This window comes from Lissotriton helveticus, chromosome 3_1 (assembly GCF_964261635.1).
Source record: "Lissotriton helveticus chromosome 3_1, aLisHel1.1, whole genome shotgun sequence".
Classification (NCBI taxonomy): Eukaryota; Metazoa; Chordata; class Amphibia; order Caudata; family Salamandridae; genus Lissotriton; species Lissotriton helveticus.
The window spans coordinates 404,810,133-404,833,305 of NC_136061.1; the positions used below are offsets into that span (position 1 = coordinate 404,810,133).

At 42.0% G+C, this 23,173-nt stretch overlaps 1 protein-coding gene across 1 annotated transcript in view; it reads left to right on the forward strand.

The window, feature by feature from the left end:
* Nucleotides 1–23,173, forward strand: part of LOC144822537 (aldehyde oxidase 1-like) — a 661,088-nt gene that overhangs the window by 125,135 nt on the left and 512,780 nt on the right. The window contains exons 8-9 of the mRNA XM_078680183.1: nucleotides 4,042–4,122; nucleotides 6,284–6,428. Of these exons, the coding sequence (XP_078536309.1) occupies nucleotides 4,042–4,122; nucleotides 6,284–6,428 (226 nt within the window). The remainder of the gene's footprint in view (nucleotides 1–4,041; nucleotides 4,123–6,283; nucleotides 6,429–23,173) is intronic.

Consider the following 23,173-nt stretch of genomic DNA (forward strand, 5'->3'; position numbering starts at 1 on the left):
ATGTTTACTTATTATTATTGTATATGATGTATGTATTTTAAATAGTATTATTTCACGCTGTTGATGGTTTTCCCTCCAATATTCCAGAAAGAAAATGATGACACATCTCTTGTTATAAATGATCTTGAATCCTACACCGGGGCTCTTGCCCTCTCTAGTGCTCTGTTGCTTCCCAGCTAGGTTTGTGCTAAACAAGTATTGTTAAGTACATCAATTTTCTCGCCCCAAGATCCTCACACATAGAGACTGCCCACTTACCCCAGGCTCATCACACTGTGGCCATATGTCATAAGCTCCTCACGTATGGTATATGTATGCCCTAAGGTTCTCACATACTATGTTCATGTGCCCCATCTCCTTCACATTGTCTACCAGTCAATCTATCTACCGATGTATCGTAAGCCCTCAGAATGTAGGTCTATATTTTGTTTTATTGTCGTCTTTATGTAATGCTTCATGCCCCATTGTGCGAGCCGAATCACATTATAGGACATGTAACAAGGCACATCGAAAGGGGAGTGGGGGAAGGATGTTGTACTTGTTGTTGTGAACCTCTGTGGGAAACCTTTAGGTATTGTGTATGAGTGAGACCACAGAGGTGCTCTTATCTTGTCTTGTGATACAGTGCCTAGCAATATGATGGATGAAAGAAGTGTCAGAGACAGAGGCACAAAGTATCATTGTAATTAGTTGGCGGTTATGGTTTAGTCTGCAGGTCCTCTAAGCTGTGTTTGTTTTCAGTTGCAGTTTCCATTTGATTTCAGTGCTGACTACAACCGTTGGGTTGATAACGCTCAAGAGTGATGTTCATTATGGAAGTGAGGAAACAGTCACATTTGAATGGAGAGGGATAAAAAGACAGAAATAGATCTGTGTGGGTGGACTGCATTACACGCACTCCTATGTGACACTGCTATGTATACACTTGTGACTATTATGTATCTAGGATGGATATAAGCCAATAATGTATTTGGGACCTGAAGGATATTAGAGTCTTCCAGGGTGCCAGGTATGTGCAGAAGATCTTTTAAGACATAGGATGTGTATCCTAATTCTGGTATTTGGATATTATCTAACTTGGTTTGACATGGCAATTAGAAGAATGAAATGTACACATGGTGAGGAGTGATGTGACAATAAGAAACTTTGTCTGAAGTCCCAAAATCATTGCATTTGCTCTATCCTAGTGTCCATCTGCCAAGTTGCATTCACAGCCTTTCCTGCTACACAATGCATTCACAATACAAGACTATCAATGCTTTAAAGCTAAATTTTGCTAAAATAACCGGTTTCTAGGCTATTTGTTTCTAAAAGAAATCACCTTTAACCTAAGATCAGTCAATCAGTATGCTGGGAAATCCAACTGCCAATATGTCTTTTTTTGGGGCCATTAACATGTTGATGATGCCCCACACAAGGGGAATGGCAAACACCTCAAGCTTAGGGTGCGGTTATCCACACTATATTCCAGAAAATGAAAGGTTTATAAAATTCCTCCCTAATGTTCACCATTTATTAGCCCTGGTGGGCTTACTTTTGTAGTGGTAACATTAGACAGATTTCTACACTCTGCACTATTACCCTATTTAAATATGTAGGTGCTCACAGCACTGAGCAATACTGAATCACTGACCACAGCTGTTAAGTTGGCTCTCATTTTATCATATGCAACATGCAAAGCCCTTTAACAATTGAGGGGCATATTATCAAGGAACGGTGTTAAAATTATTGCCGCTTTAGCGGCAGGAAACTGCCGCTTAAATGGCGATATTGGGCTTGATAATGTGCCGTAGAGAATTCCAATAGAAGCCCATGTTAACACCAGAACATGGGCTTCTATTGGAATTCTCTACGGCATGTTATTAAGCCCATTATCGCCGTTTTAGCGGCAGTTTCCTGCCGCTAAATCGGTGATCATTTTAACGCCGTTCCTTGATAATATGCCCCCAACTCGGTTCTGAATGCTGTAATTGACCAAAAGTGTGAATGGTGTCTTTAAATTTGCATCTAAATTGGGGGATCGCCACATTAAAGACATTCTCAATATTTATAAAGCAAAATGAGGTTAGGCCTTGCGCACCATTTATTAACGTTCCCTACAATGAAACAGCGCCCTGTCTCCCATGCCCTTGTGATGGGCATACCAAGCAGAGTACCTTGCATTTTTTACTTTTATGTGATATGTATCTGACTTTTAGAATAGCTTATCTTAAACCACTGTTTAAAACATATGATGCCAAAACCACTAATGCTCCTATGAACCTACTGTTTATGCTAAGAGAACCTGAGATTTGTTTTTATGCTGCAACATTTATTTTAAGTTCAATTCATGCTAGGAAAAGTATGATGTTCTAATGAAATCAACCGGTCCCCCAAGACTGGGGATGGTCACACTAACTGAACACTTTGCTCTTTCTAAGTCTATGTGTTTTTGATCTTGTCACTAAAAACTGTTTATGGCAAACAATTGTCTATGAATGCTGCTATGAGTTTACCGTTTACACTAAAAGAACTGATGCGGTGACATTTATTTTAAGTTTACTTCACTGAGAATTGAATTAAGTTTTAATGAAATTAGATAATTTTAATTGATGCTGATCCTTTTTATTAATTTTCGCTGATGTATTTTGATCATGTATTGTGCTTTTATGGTTGCTTTGTTTTAACCGAATAAAGCTTATTGAATCGAATGCTGTAATTTAATAGATGCTAAAGTAACTCTCCCTATTTTTTCCCACCCCTGTTCGCCCTCTTAGAGCAATAAGTAAAATCCCACTCTTTATCCTCCTCAAATTTACTCAAAGCTACCTTCTCCTTAAATAGAGTCACATTTAAATCCTGTCCTCTATATTCCACTGTTATAAATTCTACAGATGAATTCCCACCTCCATATTCCTGTTGGAGCCCAATCCAACAGCTCACCGTAAACTATGCTCTACTTAAATCCTACCCTCCTTAGGTTTATGGTAACAACTTCACATACCATGCCAAACACTTTAGTCCTGCCTTTCTGTAACATATGAAAAACAAAAGATTAATTGTATTTTCTCCCAGTTTTAAAGATATTATAGTATCTTATTGGAAACCACTTACATCCGTACCCTTCAGCATTAACGTAAGGCATAAATGTACGTGCTTCTGAACCTTTTTTACATGCCAAAGTTTTATTTCGACTGGTCTTCTACTTCTCTTCCCAACATGCACGGAGAGACAAGTCTGTTTCTGTGTTTCCTCCCAATGGACTAATTGAGCAGACACAGGAGGGAGGAAAGAGTCAGTCAAACAGGAATTAGGTTTACAGAATGAATGCTGCCAAAGAAATAGTACTGAAAATACTGATTTTGTGAGTGAAAGGAATGTCATTTAATACAAGGTTTGATTTCAAAAGAACATAGTTTCAAATGCAAACATGCAAATGTAAATAGAAAAATAATAAAGATGTAACTAGAAGAAGAATTTAACTAAGCCACATAATTGCTGATGCTGTGTTTTTTATTGGGTCATTCAGTTTTAGAAACCCAAAAAATATCCTGTAGTCATACATTATAAACTTCTATAAGCGTGTACTTCTAAGAGCTATTGCCTAGAATATTAAGTTAAGAAATATTGTGATACTTTAATCTTAATATTGAAGCCAAAACATAAAGGACCAAAACAGCGGAAGAGAAGTGCATATGAAGATGTACAGATTATATTTAATGTTCTTAAATCCACTTATGCCGTAAAGCTAGATATACATTAAAATGGTTAAAAAATGTGGCGGTAGGTATGGAACATCTATACATACTTGCCTATCAATATTTTTTTCCTCGATATTAGATATTCTGAATCCACACTTTTCTAAGTAATGTGTTGACCAATTCATCACTACCTGGACAGCATTTACACTCTCTCCTTCTACTGGCAAGCTGGTGGATATTGGGAACTTCAACTCTGCGAGTCAAAGATTGAGCTTTGAAAATGTTGATCTTGCTATAAAGTCTAAGCAAATTATGGCTTACTATAGTAATTAACATTTAAACATACTCTTTTCATTCTCAGGCCCCCACAAAACTGAAAATAGAAGGTGGATTTCTGCCTTTTGATCCGACTCAAGAAATCATCTTTCCACCTGAACTCATGGTAAGAATTTGTGTACGGATGGATGGGTTATATATCTAGACTGGTGTTTATGTATCTGGGCTGGGTAGTAGCAGTTCAAAGAAAATGCTTGTAGATACCTTTAGTACTTTGGTATTAACCCAATTTGGTGTTTAATTACTCTAGGTATGATTTAGATTTGGGTTCTGATTTGTTTGAGCAAGTGAGAATTGGAAGAGAGAGAATTTGTCAGAAGAACGATCTGTACTATACATAGGTTGAGTCCACTTTCCTCTGTAGGAGAATCTTACAATGGAGAATCTAACACTTCCTTCACACATTTTCTGATGATCAGGTCCTTTGTTTCTTACAAAATGCAGAGCCGTGGTGTGATTAGCAGGTAAACTACATAGTATAAAACATCTTACTTTTCATAGCTCCCTAATAGCTTGAGCTACATGAATATGGGGAATGTGGGGATTGCATTTGCTCAACAGAAGTTCTTTTCCCAATGTATTTATTCACTTATCAACGAGGTTCTTTACTATCCAAGCTTCATTAGACTCCGAGAACATCAAGTGCGTCATGCTGAAGAACAACAAAAAGAGCTCTGTTTAAAGAGGTTTATCTTCAACTATTTAAACTGAAGGTTGAAATCAATTATTGTTTGCATAATATTTATTAGTCAAAGAGGTAGGTAGTAGTGATATAATAATTGCAACCCCTAAAATATTAATTTTTTAGGGATTAGTACTGACAACACACAAAAATATGAGTTGTTTGCTTGCTTGGTATCGAGTACCCTACTACCCATGGGTAGAGCCAACAGTAAACCCAAAGGGTTGATCGCACATAATGAAGTACAGAAAGAGTAGCACTCTTAGAGAAGTCAACAAATCAAGTCCATAAATTAGGGTGTGTAGAGAGTCCAATCCAAGGAGATTCGTTCAAAATAAATGCATAGCAAATCCAGTGATCTTTATGATTATACTTTCAAGACAACAGCCAACAGTTTCGTCACAAGCGGTGACTATTTCAAGGCACGTAATGTAATATTCATGGAGTATAACATATATCAGTAATCTCCAGAGCCGTCAGTTCATCCATTAAGCAAAGGTTAGTGCATAGAGGGGTCAGCAATATGTATAGCTCCCAATTCAGTAGAAAAAACCTCAAAGGTCAAGATCGTCCTCTCCGTGTATGAAACACACAATTCACTCAGTAAGTACCGGCATGCCCTCAGGAGTCCAAAGAAAGCTCCCAATGCAATTTTTAAAAAATAAAAATAAAAAAAGCATGCACTAGTGAGAGTGCCGATGGCAGGGATGTGGGAGAAAACCATGTAGTGCAGATGCGAAATGAAAAAAGATTTCCCTCATGGCAACAGTAGAAGGATACAACTCATCCAATTAATTTTTTTATGTCTGGTCATTTTCTTGCATCATGGTAATCCCTGCAATTTGGTGCACTGAAATTCTAGGGGCCGGGCCAATGAAGGATGTTTTGTGCAGATCATAGATTATTTCGTTTTTATCATGGATTCATTTCTTTGTGGCACTTTTGAGTCAGTTGTTTATTCTTAGATTATACTGTTTTCACCAAAGGGTAAAAAATATTCACTAGAACCTACTTGTGATACATTATAATTAGGTGAACAAAAAGTAGTATTGTGAAAGCGTAGACTGTGTTGTGCATTCAAGAGTTACTAGAAATGTAGCAGTAATCAACACTAATGACTGAGGGACTGAACTCACTTTGTTGGTATGCGTGTTTACCTTCACTGAAGTACAGAAATTAACAATAAAAATATTTAAGATATGTTGGGGGCAGGAGAAACCTGATTACCTAAATAGAGATGTTTAGTCTCTAAGTATTAAAAATGTCTGATTACATATTTTACAGAACCATTAGTGGAGACATTTTTGCTAGAGCATATCGATGGAATAGCCTTCTACAAGTAGCGTGGAATGTGAGCAGCCTACGTACTTTTTAGACCACAGATCGAAACTCGTTTGTTGTACCAGTCCCAGTCTTTCAAAAGTCATAAACCCTAATTATTCGATTTGGGTCAATACTTAAGTGTCCTAACACGTTGTGAGGAGAACTTGTGTCTCAAGGGGAGTACCTGGGCATTGAACTGTTCCTTTACACTCAAAAAGTATTTATCTTTAGCTCCTCTGTATGTCTTACTTCCTTACAACAGATAATGGCAAGAAACCAGAAGAAAAAGAAAATGGTTTTCCACGGTGAAAGGATGACCTGGATTTCCCCTGCGACACTTACTGAACTCCTAGATCTGAAAGCAAAGTACCCCCAGGCACCCCTTGTTGTTGGAAATACAAGTGTTGGTAAGTAGGAAAAAAGGTACTCACATAAAGCAAAAGGAATAGACAGTCATATAGCATCTGCACAAGGAATTTGGAACTTCCCCATTGTGCCCAAAATACCACTAGCACCATCAATGTCCTGTACTAGCCTAGGCTATCTTCAACACTTATTGTATACAATGTAAAAAATGGCTGGTTTTTCTTCTTTTGATCCCCTTCGATGGCACTATCATATTAGAGAAAAGGCAATAGACATTCTCAAACACCTTCTGTAATATAGATTTTGAGGGTGCACTTTCACCCCTGTGCGATCTCCAAAGTGCATTGCTTCATTTGTATGGAGCATTGGAGTGCTGAATTTGTCAAATAAAAAGTGCGCGGGCCAGAACATTTGGACAGAAGCTTGGGGTGAGTGCTACTGTAAGTCAGTGTGCAGAATACCAATGCTGTGGAGCCTTCATTAGACCTTATTATTCTTTAATCCACCACCAGACACTACCTGTCCCTTTATCTCAGACTTGCACGTTCCTGATTTCTCCCTTTGTCCATTCTATTTAATCTTTCTCTTCCTCATTCATTTATCCTTGTGTTCTTTTCAAACTCTTGCTTTGGGTTAAAGTCTGAGGAAGCAAAATAAGTGCCGGTTGCCAAGAATGAGTGCTGGTGGGACCTAACTGCCACCACTAACTCAAATTAAGCACTGGGTTCATGTTGCCATGTAAGCGAAGGAACACCTTTGATACAGCGCCCATGCTGAATTGCCTGTCAGACTTCAAACTGACTTTGCACCACGTGGAATGATATACCTGTGTGCCACAAAAAATTGGTGCACTGTTATACCATGAAAAAGAAGAAGGAACCATTAGACACTTGAGTGAGCCTTGCCTCTAGTCTCAATTAGATACTCTATTAAGAAATAAAAAGTGAATATTCCAATCCATTAAAAGGAATCATGGCTCTACAATATCTGTCTCATATCCATGGCTACACTCGCTCAGTCATATGAGTTTACATTCTTAAAGGATCCTGATGACATCCAGATCAGCTTAGAATTTAAAATGTTTGCTTTTCAGTATGTCCAATTGTTCATCTGCTGACTGATACAAATATAACAATTATCCTACGTTTAATAAAAAAAAACCAGAGATCATGCTGTTTGGCAATCCAGATATGTCTATCTATCTTCTCTCATCTTCAGAGTCTTGTCTCGTAACTGTGACAGTTGTGAAAAATATTGGATTTCTAATTGATTTTTCATTTGCTCCCCACTACAGTAATAATGAGTGCTGATTATATAAAATCTTTAAATAATAATAATCCACATTTGTAAAGCGCGAACAATCACCCGTTAGGGTCTCTAGGGGCCGGAGGAAGATTAAACATGCTATTGCCCAGAGTCACATGGTGCTGGGCTAATCTGCCGCCGGCGCTGGGGATCGAACCGTGATCTCCAGAGTCCAGCATCAGTCGCCCTGTCCGCGGCGCCACACCTCTCCCTATAATACCGTATAAGTAGCGATCTGACTGATTCCCTCAAGAAGGAGCAGCGAGGCATAGCCAAGCAACAAAGTGATGTTTGTGGCTAATTAACACAGTGTTTTCGAGAATAATACCTTTGCAGTGTTCCATGGATTTAGACCTCGACAATGCATGCAAAAATGGCAACACAAAGTTTTAAAAATACAAGGCGCTTGGTCTTTCATTCAAACATGCCCACATTAAATATTGTTGCACTTGTCTCTGAATGCACTGCACTTCCCAAAATTGAAATAGATGCCCCACAGGTGATGAGGTAGCTTATAGTCGAGCTACCACCTGTTCGCCATATGACATTAAATTCAAGAGAATTTCCATGTGAAATGCCAATGGAGATGACAAAGAGCCAAACGAGTTTTATGTATTAAGATGAACAGCATATATAGGACTCTTCTTCCTTTTGTTTCAGGAAAAACATGAGGAGCTGGATTTTAGCTGGGTAAGCAAGTTAATATTTTGTGAGAGTAAATATGGGAGATGTGGCAATACAAATAAAAGGTAACTGTACTATTATTGCTCCACGATACAACAAAAAGACTCACCTTTATGTTGCGAAATTGGTGACCAGGCATTCTTTGTTGCCCCTCTTCCTCGAGTTTCTACATCTGGCAACATGAAAAGCAGCAAGAAGATTAATGTAAGGATGTTTCCAGACTACAAGATGGAAAAATCACATGGAAACAACCTGAAAAATACCCTTATGAAATGCGCCAAAAAGTGCTGACATGTCTCATAGCTAACAGAATTGTATGCGAGAAATAAACCCTGAAAGGAGATACTCCAGTAGCTCCCCTGCACCCTTTAAACACTCATTGCCCAGGACTGCAAACATATGCTACATTAAGAATCATCACTGAAGATGATACAATCTCAGAACTTATGCTGGATATCAGTATACTGTCCAGGGCTGCAAACATATTCTATATCTAGACATAATCTCTTCACTAATGGTGAGGATGATGATGGCTTCAAGGGATTACGCTCGGTTTCAAAATTTTTAGCTTGTTGGTTTCTTTTCAAGGCAACACAGTAGCTCCAGTTAATGTGATGATAGACACTGAATTTGTAAGTCTACCAAAAAGCATTTAGTTTCATCCAGATCTTCACATATGGCTCATCTCTTGTAAGAACTGCTTTTGCCTCTGGAAGGTCCCTTGAAGGAAAGGCTAGAGGATATCTCTCTGTTTGACCTTTCTGACTTCTCCCAAAATGAAATCAACGATATCGTCAACTCCTTCTCACCTTCCTCTTTGTGTCCTAATACTGATGACGTTGGTCATTCTGTTTCATCTTCTGGTTCTTCCCTCGATCAATGTCCTGTCCAAACTCTGAAACATTGGGTACCACTCATTGCAACTCATCTTACCTTTATTTGTAACAGGACTTTCAATTGGTGATAGTACTGAAGTCTTGAAGACAGATCTCAGAGATTACTCTACTGAAGAAACCTTCCCTTGATCCTAGTGTCCTTTCATATTATCGACCCATCTAAACTGCTGCCAAAACTACCTTGCTGAATTAATTGCTGTCTGACTTCTGTGAAACCCATAATCTAATGATCACCATCAATCTGACTTTTGCCCATCATTGTGCAACAAATCAGTTCTGGTCTCAGTTCAAATTACATTTGCACTGGATGACTGTGGTGAATCAGCTTTATTTTACTTGACCTCTGTGCTGCTTTCGACTCGGTCTCCCATCCTATCTTGATTTCTTATCTAGCCGATTCTGGATTGGGTTGCCGTGTTTTTGACTGCTGTTCTTCTATTGTGAAAGACTGCAATTTTCTACCCACTATTCAATCTGAATTAAATTCCTGCATTGTTCCTCACGAAGAGTCCATCAGCCCAACTTAATTCAGTCATTATGTATCCTGATTCCAATTCATTTCTTTAGATTCAGTTTCTTTACCTACGCAGATGAAGTGCAGCTTATCCTGAGCTAAATGCTCACATTAAGGGCCTGATTTAGAGTTCAGTGGCCGAGTCTCTATCACTCTATCCCTAACATGACAAATATCCTGTCCACCATATCACAAGTTCGATTAGAGATAATGCACTTGTAATACTGCATACTGGATATCCATAAATGTTTCTATCAGAGTAATCGGTGCACCAAACTCCTAACCAGGCCCATGTCGAAGGGGGCGTGGATTTGGCACCAAAGATGGCGGGTGGGTGAGCCTGATTCTCTGACCAGACCAGCATTAATCCTTCCCCATCCACCCAACGGCATAGCTGTGGCCCCTCCTCCCCACCATCATTGCTGGGGCCCTCGTGCACAGAGACCCCTGATGGCGCAAGCAGCATATCTGGTGCCCTGGGGAGGCCGGTTTTTTGATTGAGGAGACTGCTGACTGCCATGGTTGGAGTGCAGCTGAGACGGGGGCCATAGAGGGTCATTGTGGGTGATCAAGCATACAGTTTGCCCTTTGGGAGCTGGAGCCACACTGATCCCTCAGTGTGACAGGACCCTTGTATGGTGTCCCCTGTCTGGGAAACTGGAACATACAACTAACTGGGGACCCTTCTCCTAGAAGACATCCTGTTCCCTAGTTAAGACGGGAGAAAGGATGTGCCTGACTACCCACTATCTGGTGGGCTGAGATTCAGATGCCTGCCCTCTGAGTGGAGGTTTAGTGCTACAGCCACATTGCCTGTGACCACCACTGGCCCACCATAAGCGGTTTTGGCCCACACCTTGCATTGTGAGGACACGGGTAAGCCAAGAAATTAACAGGGGGCCACACAGCCAGAGACAAGAAAAACCTCTCCAGTACCTCCCTGGGAACATGGACAATAGAGATTCCTACGATGACTCGATTCACTCACACTTAGATAAAGTGTTGGACTCTATAGGAGACACCAAATCGACACTTCAGCAAGACATTGGGGCCATGTCCTTGGGGCTTATCCTCCTACAAGCAGAGCACCATAAGATGGTAGACCAAGTAAAGGAGGTGGATCAGTCAGTCAGTACTGTTATACCTGCCAAACCAGAGATGTTCCAACAAGGTGGATGACCTAAAGACCAGGGTCAGCATACTGGAAAGGTGGGCAGATGCGAAAGTTCAAAATCGCAGCAATAACATTAGAGTGGTGGAGCTTCTTGAGGGAATTGAGGGCGCAGATAAGGTGTCTTTTCTGGAGAACTCGCTTCACAATGAACTAGTGTCTGATGGACCAACACAGTTTTTTGCCCTGGAGAGGGCACATCAAGTTACAGACCGCCTGCTGATGCTGGGCTGCCTCTCTGTCCGATGGTGGCAACATTACTGCACTATAGAGGCCGGGACATTATCCTCCAGCGAGCCCGTAACAATGGTCAATTCGCAATAACCAATAGTAAGATGCTAATATTCCCTGACTTTACATCCAAAGTTCATGCACAATGTGTGTCATTCGTGGTACCCAAGAAATTCCTCTGCGAGGAGGGTTTACAATATTCATTGATGTTTCCTGCTTAACTACAGATCATGCTAGATGGCAGTACCCATTTCTGTGACATACCAGAGGCAGCATGGCCTTGGTTGGTGGCCTACAAAGCAGCGGCACTGCGTCCAAAATCCCAAGCCCGTTCTGCTGTAGCTAGACATAAAACTAAGAAACGTTCCAGAATTCCACCTCTAAAGATCTCTTTGGGGAGGCCCTCTCAGACATAACGAGAGCTTGCAGAGGCATTGCTCACTGTAGCGGAGATAGCATCAACGCAGAAGACAGAGGCAGGCACAGACATTTCTTCTGATCATAAATTGTTGATTTCTGACTCTGGAGGTTCAATCATGAGGAAGATAGACATTCCCATGGTGACCCCACAGTCTGTTGGCAAATTAATTTGAAGGGTTTCTATGGCCTTCGGTTTGCTCAAGACTCCCAGTTGGAGATGTGGGGCTCCACTGTGCTAATTGTTGACATAAAGCTGGCTTTACTGCTAGTACTGATGATTGGACCCAGGGCCACAGTTGTGACAGGGATTGTGCCCCTGGACCCGGGGTGATTTGTAGGTCCGTTCCCTATGGAGGGCAATGCCTAGTGGATATGATGGCAAATGGACTGGTGCAGCCCATGCAAATTTAGGCTTATCTTACCCGCTCCCTTATTTGATTGCACCCCCTAGGAAACTAGCAATGTTTTTCTCTTAACAATGTTGTTTCTTTTCTGGTTTGGATGGTCAGTCGTTGCTGAACTGCCCTTGGGTGAGGGAGTGTACATTTGGGGTTGTGTTTACGTGTCCTGGGCGTCCCAGATTGGTCTGATATTGCTGGGGGTGGATGGGCGAGATGGATACTGGTGAGGAGGACAAGCTATCTCTTCTTACACTATGGAATATTCACATAGGTGGAGGAAGAGGTGTGGCGCTGCGGCTAGGGCGACTGACTCCGGAATGTGGGGATCACGGTTCGATCCCCGGCACCGGCGGCAGATTAGCCCAGCACCATGTGACTCTGGGCAATAGCTTGCTTAATCTTCCCGACGGCGCCTAGAGACCTTTACGGGTGATTGTGCGCTTTACAAATGTGGATTATTATTATTACATAATAAGATGATGATGATATCTTGGAATGTTAGGGGAATGGGCTCTTCTTCCAAACGCCTTAATAATGATAGGTATCCATGAAAGTGAGGAGCCCAAATGGATATGACACAAGAAACACACCTCACAGGGTACGGGGTGGCCTGTCTGCGGTGCAGGTGGCGGGGACAACTTTATGCAACCTCTTACTCCGCGCATTCCAGAGGGACTCTACCTTTGATATGGGAATGGATCCCTTTTGAGCATATACACTCCATTATTGACAACGAAGGGTGATATGTCCTGGTTAAGGGTAGACTGATGGGCAAGGAGGTCACACCAAGAAGTGTATATGCTCCAAACATCCATCAAATGCATTTCCTTCGGGCGCTGCCTGTCTCCCAGTCCTCTTTAGTGACTGATGATCTCCTCCTAGTGACTTCAACTGTGTGGCAGATGTTAAAATGAATCAGTCCACTCCTCCCATATGGGGGACAGCGGTATGCAGGGTTTCAGAGGGCTTCCAGGCTTGGTTGGGCCATTGGGATTTGGCGGCGATTTGGAGAGTGCACCATTGGCTTGAACATGATTACTCCTATTATTTTCATCTTTATAGATTTCATGCTAGGCTCAATGGGCCAGATGTACGACACGCAAAATAGAGCCTCACAAATTGCGAGTCTTTTGCGACTCGCAATTTGCGAGGCGCTATTTTGCATGTACTACAGTGTGTTGCTCACTGTTTGCGATACCCAATGGGGTCGCAAATTGTGAGGCTCATTATTATTTATGACACTCTCGCAATTTGCGAGCCCATTGGGAACGACAGACCCTCCCAGGTATAGTGGCCTGCTGGGCTCAGCAGGCCACCTTTTTTTTTTAAATGGATACCGTTTTCCTTAAAGGAAAACAGGATGCATTTTTTTTTTAATTAAACGTTTTCGTTTAATTTTTTAAGGGCAGGCAGTGGTCTTTGGGTCTTTGGGACCACTGCCTGCCCTTAAAACATATTTTTAGAGACAGTCACAAAGTGGAAGGGGTCCCCAGGGGATTCTGACTACATTACCACCCTAATTTACAAATGTTTTGCGACCGCAATTTCGGTCACAAAATATTCGTACATTGATTTGCGGACGCAATTAGGAAGGGAACTCAATAAATTGCCAAGAACAGGGGAAGGAGAGCAGGGAGACAAAAGACCGGGGACAAAAGATTAAGGAATTGCTTTTCATATATATTTGTTTGTACCGTCAACAATAATAGACAAACATAAATGCACTGTGTTACATTAAATGTCATGTAACCTGTAATATACTGTGCACAAGTGCTTGTGATAAAGTGAACGGCGCTGGTGACACGAGAAGGAGTATATACAGTGGGGAGGAAGGCGCAAAAAGAGTGACATATACAGTATACTCTTAGTGATGCCCATACATTTAGCACAATATGAAAAGAATAATTTTTCTGGGCAGTCACGAGGGAGGCACCGTAAATTAAGCTGTGGGAGTTGATAGTGTTTCCACCTTTTACAATATTAGGCCAATATATATGAAAAGCAATACCATAATCTTTTGTTTCCCTGCTCCCCTCCCCCTGTTCTTGGCAATTTATTGTGCCCTTTTTAAAAATTATCTTCCAAACAATACCCTTTGAGACACTGTCATATGTTATACACACTTTGCCAATCCATGACACATACTCAGTATTTAGGGCGCACACTGTCAGACCCTAACCCGTTACTGTTGAATTTCCATTCCACGGCAGAGCGCCCGGTGATGCCTAACTGGCACCTTAACCCTGTAATGTTGGAAGACACCTGTTTTATAAAATCCCTGCAAATGGCCATCTCGGAATATTTTCAGCTTAACCAGGGTTCTGCTACCAGCACCCTAATTGAGTGCGAGGCCCTTAAGGTGGCGTTGTGGAGCCACTGTAGGGGGCAGTCTATTGGGGTTACGAGAGAATTGAACTCGGAACATTGCCCGAGTGAGTTAGGTAATCTGTCGGGTACTGATGATACTCTTCAGGAACAGCTCACGGAAGTTAGACGTTAATACAATGCCACACTGGAATGTCTCCGATGTTATGATTACAAAGATTATCTTGCGATGGTCCACGAAGGTGGAGGTAGGTTGGGGAGACTTCTGGACTGGTTGGTTTGCCCAGAGTCAAGGGGGACACCCTTTACACAGGTCTTATTGAACAATGATGCGCTGCTGTATTCTCCAGAAGCCTTTAATACCGGCTTCCATGAATACTATGAGACACTTTATCAGCCCCTGGAGGTAATATTGCCTGAGGCTCTGACTGAGTATCTGACACCACTGTCTTTAAAACACACTTGACCCTGCACAACTAGAGGATCTGGGCGGCCCAGATGGGCTAACGGCGGAATTTTACACTACTTTCGCCTCTGATCTGGCCACTCGATTGGAGGCCAGGTACGCCTCGTGGATGCACCTGGGTGCGTTGCTGGAGCCCACCAGAGATGCTCTGGTGGTACCCCTCCCGAAATCAAAAATGTTGGGAGCACATATGTCCGACTTTTGCCTTCTGTCCATGTTGAAGATGGACTTTAAAATTCTTAGCGGTGCTGCTCCCTCACATGCTGAGCTTTGTCCACAGTAACCAGAATGTGTGTCCACATCACAAAACCTTCATCAGTTATATCATATACTACACCATTGGAACATTATCTCTTGCCCAAATGCCCTCATTGTGTTGGTGGACCTCGAAAAGGCTTTTGGTTCTGTGAGGTGGGATTTCCTCAATTTAGATATGGTTAAGATGGGGCTGGGAGAAGGTTGGTTATAATGGGTTCAGCTACTGTATACTAATTCAACAGCAAGGGTTAAAACGGGGGGCATTATCTCCATCAAATATGGGATCAACCGGGGGACTAGGCATGGGTGCCCTCTCACTCCTTTTCGCCCTGGTCATTGAGTAATTGTAGGAGCTTTTCCACTGGAGCGGAGTGGGCCACGGGATGGTAGTAGAGGGAAGGTAACATGTTATCTCTCACTTTTTTGGCAACTTGTTGCTGTATTTTAAGGATGGCCAATGGGGAGTGGAGAACGCACTGAACCTGCTAGGTGATTTTGCAGTCCTTGCCAGGCTTCAGGTCAAAAAAACTAAAACACACTTATCCCTATGACGATGGGAATGTTGCAACCAGCTGTTATGCCCCTGAGGTTGAGATTGTCACCCCTGTCCTTCAGGTACCTGGGAATTCAGGTGTTCTATGCTTTAATGGACCGTAAAGAAGGTAACCCGGGACCGGCGCTTCGCCGTGTGGTCAGTTTTGGTGCTCCCTGAAACTCCTGGTGATGGCGAGAATTTCTTTATCCTAGGTGATTGTGCTGCCCTGGTTGTTATATTTCTTTGAAAACATCCCTGTTAAGATAACACACTCCTGGTTTAATAAAATTGGGCACGTTGATCCAGGAGTTGATATGGGGTGGAAGCCGCAATAGAGTCTCCTTGGCGGTGCTTTGGAGAGCTCCAAGTGACAGAGGACTAGGTTCCTCTGATTTTTTATTATATTACTTGGCAGCCCAACTTCAATGGATAACTCAATGGGTAGATGGTGAGAATGTGAGAATCTTTGAAGAGCTGGGATCCATTGGGTTGGTGGGTAATCATGGCACTTAATGGCAAAGCTCCTCAACCCTAAAATGATGATTCCTCGTCCGGGAGTGTTGTTGAAAGTGTTGATACTGAAGAACCGGACCTTTAAGGGCCCAGCGGCGCAGGGCACGCCTAAATCTCCGAGTTCACCTGCCTTCTTGTACAGAGACAGGGGACACTCTGCTAAGCGTAGACACCAGGATGTATTTGGCTACAGCTATGCACAGTTATCCAAGAAGTACACCAATGGTATGTTCTCAGGAGACTGCTCCTTAAATCTGTGGCTCACACACTTTTATCTCATTTTACATTGGTAAGAGAACACTCCCTATGCGCAAAATTCTAACCAATGACAGGTTTACAATTTTCTAACAAACAAGACGTAACACAATTACAAAATCTACCCCCTATGCCATGTTTTGACTAACCCCGCAAGAAAGATTTGATTATATGGACCCAAAGTTAATGAACAGTGGTAGACATGTTTGTGTATTGCAGAAGGCCATCTTGCTAGGCCGCGCAAGGCGGGGAGATGGACAAAGAAAACCAACAGATGGTTTGACACAAGGATTAGTGAGTCGGAAAGGTATACTAAAGGCCACCAGACACCTTTTGTTAACCGTATTGGTTCCCGGAATTGACTTTACTGCAAGGATAGAGATGCTATCTATCGTGCAATGGTACGAGGGGCAAGAGTGTTCGGCTCGCCAGGCTGCCTGTGTGAGGGCAAGACAAAATGGCGATGAAACACAAGATGGAGTCGGAACCGAAGTTCCTCAGACCCTCTTTTTGCCATCACGCAGGCAAGGAATAAACTCATATTAATCTGAGTCTACTTCAATAGCCGTTAAGTCTCTGATTTGTTGTTGTACCATCATCCTGATGTTCTCTGTTTTCTGTGGAATTGGTTTTGGGACACACGTAGTAGCTATGAGGCTACAGATAGTGGGGCCACACTGTACACAGATACAACATGTAAAGATGATGGCCAGAATTGCTCCTACGAAAGTTAGTATTTTCCATCCCCAGGTGGACAGTAATCCCCACAACCATCCCATTAACGACCAACTATCAACTATCCTGGTGAATAGATTCAGAAATATGGTGTAATTTAGAGATGGCTTGGTATACTGAAGTTGCATTATTGGGAATGTAAACACAGCAACTAGATCCGATTAATTTACAGACTCCACCACGGTCTGCAAGAATGATGTCTAACACCATTCGATTTTGTAATGTGATAAGGCGAACTAAATGCCCCGACAGTTTCATTAATTGTCGCTTCAACAACTCGAATGAGATGTCTGATGTTTCGGCTGTTGATCATGGCCCCCCAAAATGGGAGGAATCCTTTGAAGAATTCACCTCCTTCTTGTCCTGGTGTGTCTTTCTGATCAAAGACACCTCTCTTGTATTTGATTTTATGATGTCCTGAAGATGCAGTGTAAGTTGGAGGGAGGAGAAAAGCTATATAACAGATCCCTGAGAAATCAGCTGGTAGCCATGTATAGGCCCTATCATGGCAAACAAAATATGTTCCTTGGGATGCTACTAATGGTGGGGAAGTTTGAGATGTATAGGTGTATGTGATCGTGCAATTGCTTTTTCCTAATTGGGCCTTTTGATTCTGACCATTACCCTGGAGACATAGGTAACCTGGATGGGGTACAGTATATATAGGTTTAGATCTTTTCTTTTTGGCTTTGTCTGTGAGACTTGTGACATAATGTGTCACATTCCAGTCTATGTATGCTTGTCGTTCATCAGCGGGAAACTCAGTCAGTTTATTGTAGTGTTTTGAAATTGCCACTATCCCTTTAATTAGGGCATCATGACTAACGTCAACTCCATTCCTATATGGGCCAATCGAATGACGATGTTGGTTTTCATAAGCATTGGCAAACATAGAGGTGTAAGCCCAAGCAGATCCTTTTAGAGTGAAGGGTAGAATTAGGTATGGCATTCCCTTGTCAGTATTATGGGGTAGAAGTCCACACACCCAACAATCAGTAGTATTGATTACTAATTGATGTTGGTGTAACAACTGGATAAATGAATTATTGAGGTATTCCAATCTTCTAATTTGTTCATGTGCTGGCAGTGTATGAAATTGGTGTGGGGAAACAGTAGTGCGCAAAGGTATGGGTTGGGAGGTGGATATACGTTTGTGCTGTATGATATAAACAATCCAACCCACACAAGCTAACATAGTGCAATAAAATATCAATATACACAATGCTATGCGACGTTTGGTATACTATAGTTTAAAATTCCTGTTGTCATTGCTTTTCTTTAACATTACAGAATCCATCTTCTAGGTGTTGCTCGTGGCAGTTTTCCTTCTTAACTTAGCCGTGATTATCAGCCGTCCTTTGACACTGCAAGTCCCGCAGACCTAATGTCACTACTCGGGTCACTAACTAAGACTCATACCATGACCCTGCAACCTAATTAGATGGATAATATCACACAGATAATATTTACATATAAAAGAAACACAAAAAGAGAATTTCTTAATTGTCCTTTGCCTTACTAGGCCTCACATTGTACTTAGTTTTGTTAGGCAAAGTCTGACTTTGGAAAAGAGTCTCTGGATCCATTGTATTCAGTCTTAAATGTGATGGAACAGCTTCTTGCAAGACGTCATCATCTTCCTTCTCATACTGAGTCCAGTACAGGTATGCATCACTAAAAGGTACGAATCGAGGAGTTTTCTCGCCCTCGAAATCACCATGCCCCTCACGGACCCACTGGTCATAGGGTAAGGGCAAGGGTACCTTTTTGCAATGCACACCATGTACCCAATTCTTTTTGCCGACGACTTTCACTGCCGATTGGGTTGTCAGGAGAACTTGGGTTGGCCTTCTCCAGCGAGGTTCCAAATTTCTTGATCTCTGGAAATTCTTCACACACACCCAATCTCCTGGGTGTATGCCATGTCCAGGATCAGTAGAAGCTTGTGGCAAGGCGTCTTGTACCTGTTGATGAAGGACACGCAATTTAGTGGTGAGGTCATACAAATAATCAATTAACAGAGGGTACTCAATTTCAGAATACTTCTTTGGTTTCGGGACACCCCAAACATTTGCTGGTCGTCCAAACACAACCTCGTAGGGACTGAGTCCCATACGGGAATGAACAGTTGTTCGGGTGGACAATAGTGCTAAGGGTAAAGCATCGGGCCAGGCAAGACCCGTGCTGGCCTGTATTTTCGCTAGTTTGAGCTTTAGAGTGCCATTGTAACACTCTACTAAACCTGCTGACTGTGGGTGGTTTGCTGCGTGGAATTTATGTCTTATTCCTAGACCTGCACACACTTTCTGCATTACCTGTCCTATGAATTCACTTCCGCTGTCGCTCCAGAGGATTCGGGGCAAACCGAACCTCGGGAAGAACTCTTTCAGAAGGATTTTAGCTGTGGATAGAGCAGTATTATGCTTTAGGGGATAGGCCTCTATCCATCTGGAAAAGGCGCATACCACCACAAGGACGTACTTTAGGTTATTGCAGCGCTCCATGTGAATATAGTCTATCTGCAACACTTCAAAAGGATATGTGGGAGGAGCACAATGACCTGCAGGGGTTGGTGTTCCCTTCCCTGGATTATGCATCAAGCAAACAATACAATGTTTAACTAGATTGTCTGCACATTTGGGAATAGCCTTGTTCTGCCATACAGGAGCTAGAAGTTTGCATATTCCTTTAGCACTGATGTGAGCTGGACCATGTGCCATATTAACTACTGGAAGCACATAAGCATCTGGTAGCAGCATACGCTGATGCTCCGATAATTCTATCCAACACCCTGTTACGTCTAACATTCCTGTAGTCTCTCCATTTACTCAATTCTTTCTCTGTGGCCTCTTCCTGAATCATTTTCACACTTTCTATTGTGTCCTCACACATTCTTCCTTGTCCAATCCATCTAGCAGGGCCTGCAACATACATGTGGTTCTTAATGTCTCTAGCTGTTTCTTTCGCTGTCTGGTCTGCAAACGCATTTCCTTGACCCACTTCGTCAGTAATCTTTCTGTTCGCGCTACATTTGATAATCGCTATTTGCGTAGGCAAGGTAAGTGATTCGAGAAGGTTATTTACCAACTCGCCATGTTGTATCTTAGCACCATGGGAAGTGAGAAATCCTCTCTCCCTCCATTAGCGGCCAAAACTATGGGCCACTCCAAACGCATACTGGCTGTCGGTGAACACATTCACTCTTTTACCTTTAGCCAATACACAAGCTCTTGTTAGAGCTATTAATTCAGCTGCCTGGGCTGAATTCTGTCTTATGCATGCGGTTTCCACAATTGTATACAATGTAGTAACTGCACAGGCTGAAGTCGTCTCACCATTGGGAAGCTTAAAACAAGAGCCATCAACCCATAAAATTCCATCTGGGTTTAAGAGTGGAGTATCCTTTAGATCGACTCTACCCTTTGTCTCTTCTTCTGTACGGAAGAAAAAATCATGCTGTTCTAGAGTATTAGTTTCTTCTGAGATTGGCAATAGGGTAGCTGGGTTTAGGGAATTACATCGTTTAATATGTACATGACTAGCTAAAAGTGTCAGTACATATCCTGATAAACGAGCACTAGTAAGGTGTTGAGTTTTTCTCCTATTTAAAAGAATATCTACTGCATGTGGTACCATGACAACAAGAACATTATCCAACACCAATCCAGCAGACTGGCGAATTGAAACTGTTGTTGCTGCTGTGGCTCTTAAACAACTAGGTAACGCTTTCGCTACTGGATCTAGCGTGGCTGAAACGTAGGCACACAGACGTTGTTTGTCTCCAAATTGTTGCGTTAAAACTGACAATGCCCAACCTTCTCTCTCGTGGACATAAAGTGTAAAAGGTTTACTGTAATCAGGGGTACCTAACACTGGAGCAGAACATAAGGCAGTACGTAAATCATTAAAACTTTTATGACATTCTGCAGTCCAAGGGAGAGGTTGGGGTGTATCTTTGAGAGTGAGTGCCAATAGAGGTTTCGCTAGCAGTGAGAAATTCGGAATCCACTGTCTAAATAAGAGGTAACGCCTAGAAAAGCACGTACCTCCTTTTGTGTGCTTGGTACAGACATTTGGGCAGTTGCTCGGACTCGTTCTGGAGTTAATTGTCTTCCCTCCTTTGACAAGAGATGACCTAAATAGGTAACTTTCTGACGACAATATTGCATCTTAGAGGGTGACACTTTGTGGTTTAGACTAGCCAAATGTTGTAACAGTTTAAGAGTAGCTTGTTTACAAATGTCCTCAGAATCAGCAGAAATCAACAAATCATCTCCGTATTGAATAAGGGTAGCGCCTTGAGGCAATGTGAGAGTATCGAGCTGTGTTTTTAGTGCTTGACTATAAATGGAGGGACTCTCACAATAGCCTTGAGGAGCTCGTGTGAATCGGAAGCTTCGGCCTCCTAAAGAGAAGCCAGAAATATCCCTACTTTCTTCGGCAATGGGAATACTAAAGAACGCATTCTTCAAATCGACAACAGAAAACCAAGTAGCAGTAGCAGGTACTGTTGTCAATAGAGCTGCGATATCTGGGACAACTGGAAATTGGGGTACAACAATCCTGTTGACCTCTCGGAGATCAATAACAAAACGATATACGGGTGGCTGGGAAGAATTAGTTCGTTTAAGAATAGGTATGACAGGACTGTTACATATGTTCCCTCTTGTTTCTTCTACCACACCTTTCTGTATCAGATCATAAATAATAGCCATAAGAGCCTTTTCACCATCACTGGAAACCTTGTATTGAGGAATGCGTGGTAACTTAATATCTGGTTTGAGGGTGACAACATAAGGCGGAATTTGTAAAAGACCAACATCATTTGGACCTGTAGCCCAAAGTGTAGTAGGAAGAGAACGTAATTCAGGTGGAAGTTTATCTTTGGACAGATACATTGGGGAAATTATTTCCCTACCTAAAGTGAGGTGTACACCAGAAGGAGAACAATGTAGGGTTGCATACAATCTTTTTAACAAATCCAGACCCAACAGATTTTCACCACAACTGGTTGTTAAAATAAGTGGAGCTTCTAAATCATAAGGACCTATCGAGATGGGTAAAGGCTGAGAAATTGGGTTTTTGACTGGGGCGCCAGAAAATCCTACAGAAATATTCGTTAAGCCAGACAAAGGTGCCCCAGGGAGTTTAGAGTGGATAATAGAACTCTTGGTTGCACCAGTGTCTAATAGAAATGGCTCTGTGACACCTAATGTAACAACCTCAATATAAGGTCCGTTCTGATCCACTGGAACTGATATGACTCCCTCACTTTGTCTGTGGCTATCCTAACTAGTATGAAAATCTTGACTCATTCTCGTTATAATAATCGTCACTGTAATATTGAGCAGATGGGGTATTTTGTTGATCAAAATAATTCATCGAAGTTTGAGGGGAGAAAGAACGCTGATTCAGATCGTAAACTGATTTACCTTGTCCCCTTCCTCTAGGTGCTGACTGATAGCCACCTCGGCCACGTTGTCCAGACGTATTACCATTATGGTGTAGCAGAACCGGACAACTATTTTTAAAGTGACCTTCCTCTTTACAATAGGCACATTGATTTGGACCTAGTGAAGCCCTTGGAACAAAGGGTTCAGGTTTCTGTAACAGGTTTTGAAACTGGGAAGTCGGCTGAAACTGACGCTGAGCAGGACGAGGAGGATAAGCCTGTTGCAAAAGAATCTTCGTTTTTAACTCTTTAGTCTTTTTATCCAATTTGTCTTTTCTCTTCCTTATCCCTATTTTCGTAATATTGGGCAGTAGCCAATATCTGAGCTGAAGAAGAAACATCCCATGAACTTTCGGAATTCTTTAATTTATTAGAGAGTTCAGGAAGCAAATTAAATACAAATTTATCTACGAACAATTGCTGTCCCCCCTCTGTGCTCATATCCTGACCACTGTGATCAAGAAACGTTTCCTCAAAACGAGTAAAGAAATCGGAGACACTCTCATCCTTTTTCTGCTTACAGGCGGTTAACTTATCCCAGTTAACTCGTAGAGCGGCCATCATAGTCTTTATTAAGGTTATTATTTTCCCAGGAAGTTCCGCAATTAAGTTATCGGGTTTAGCA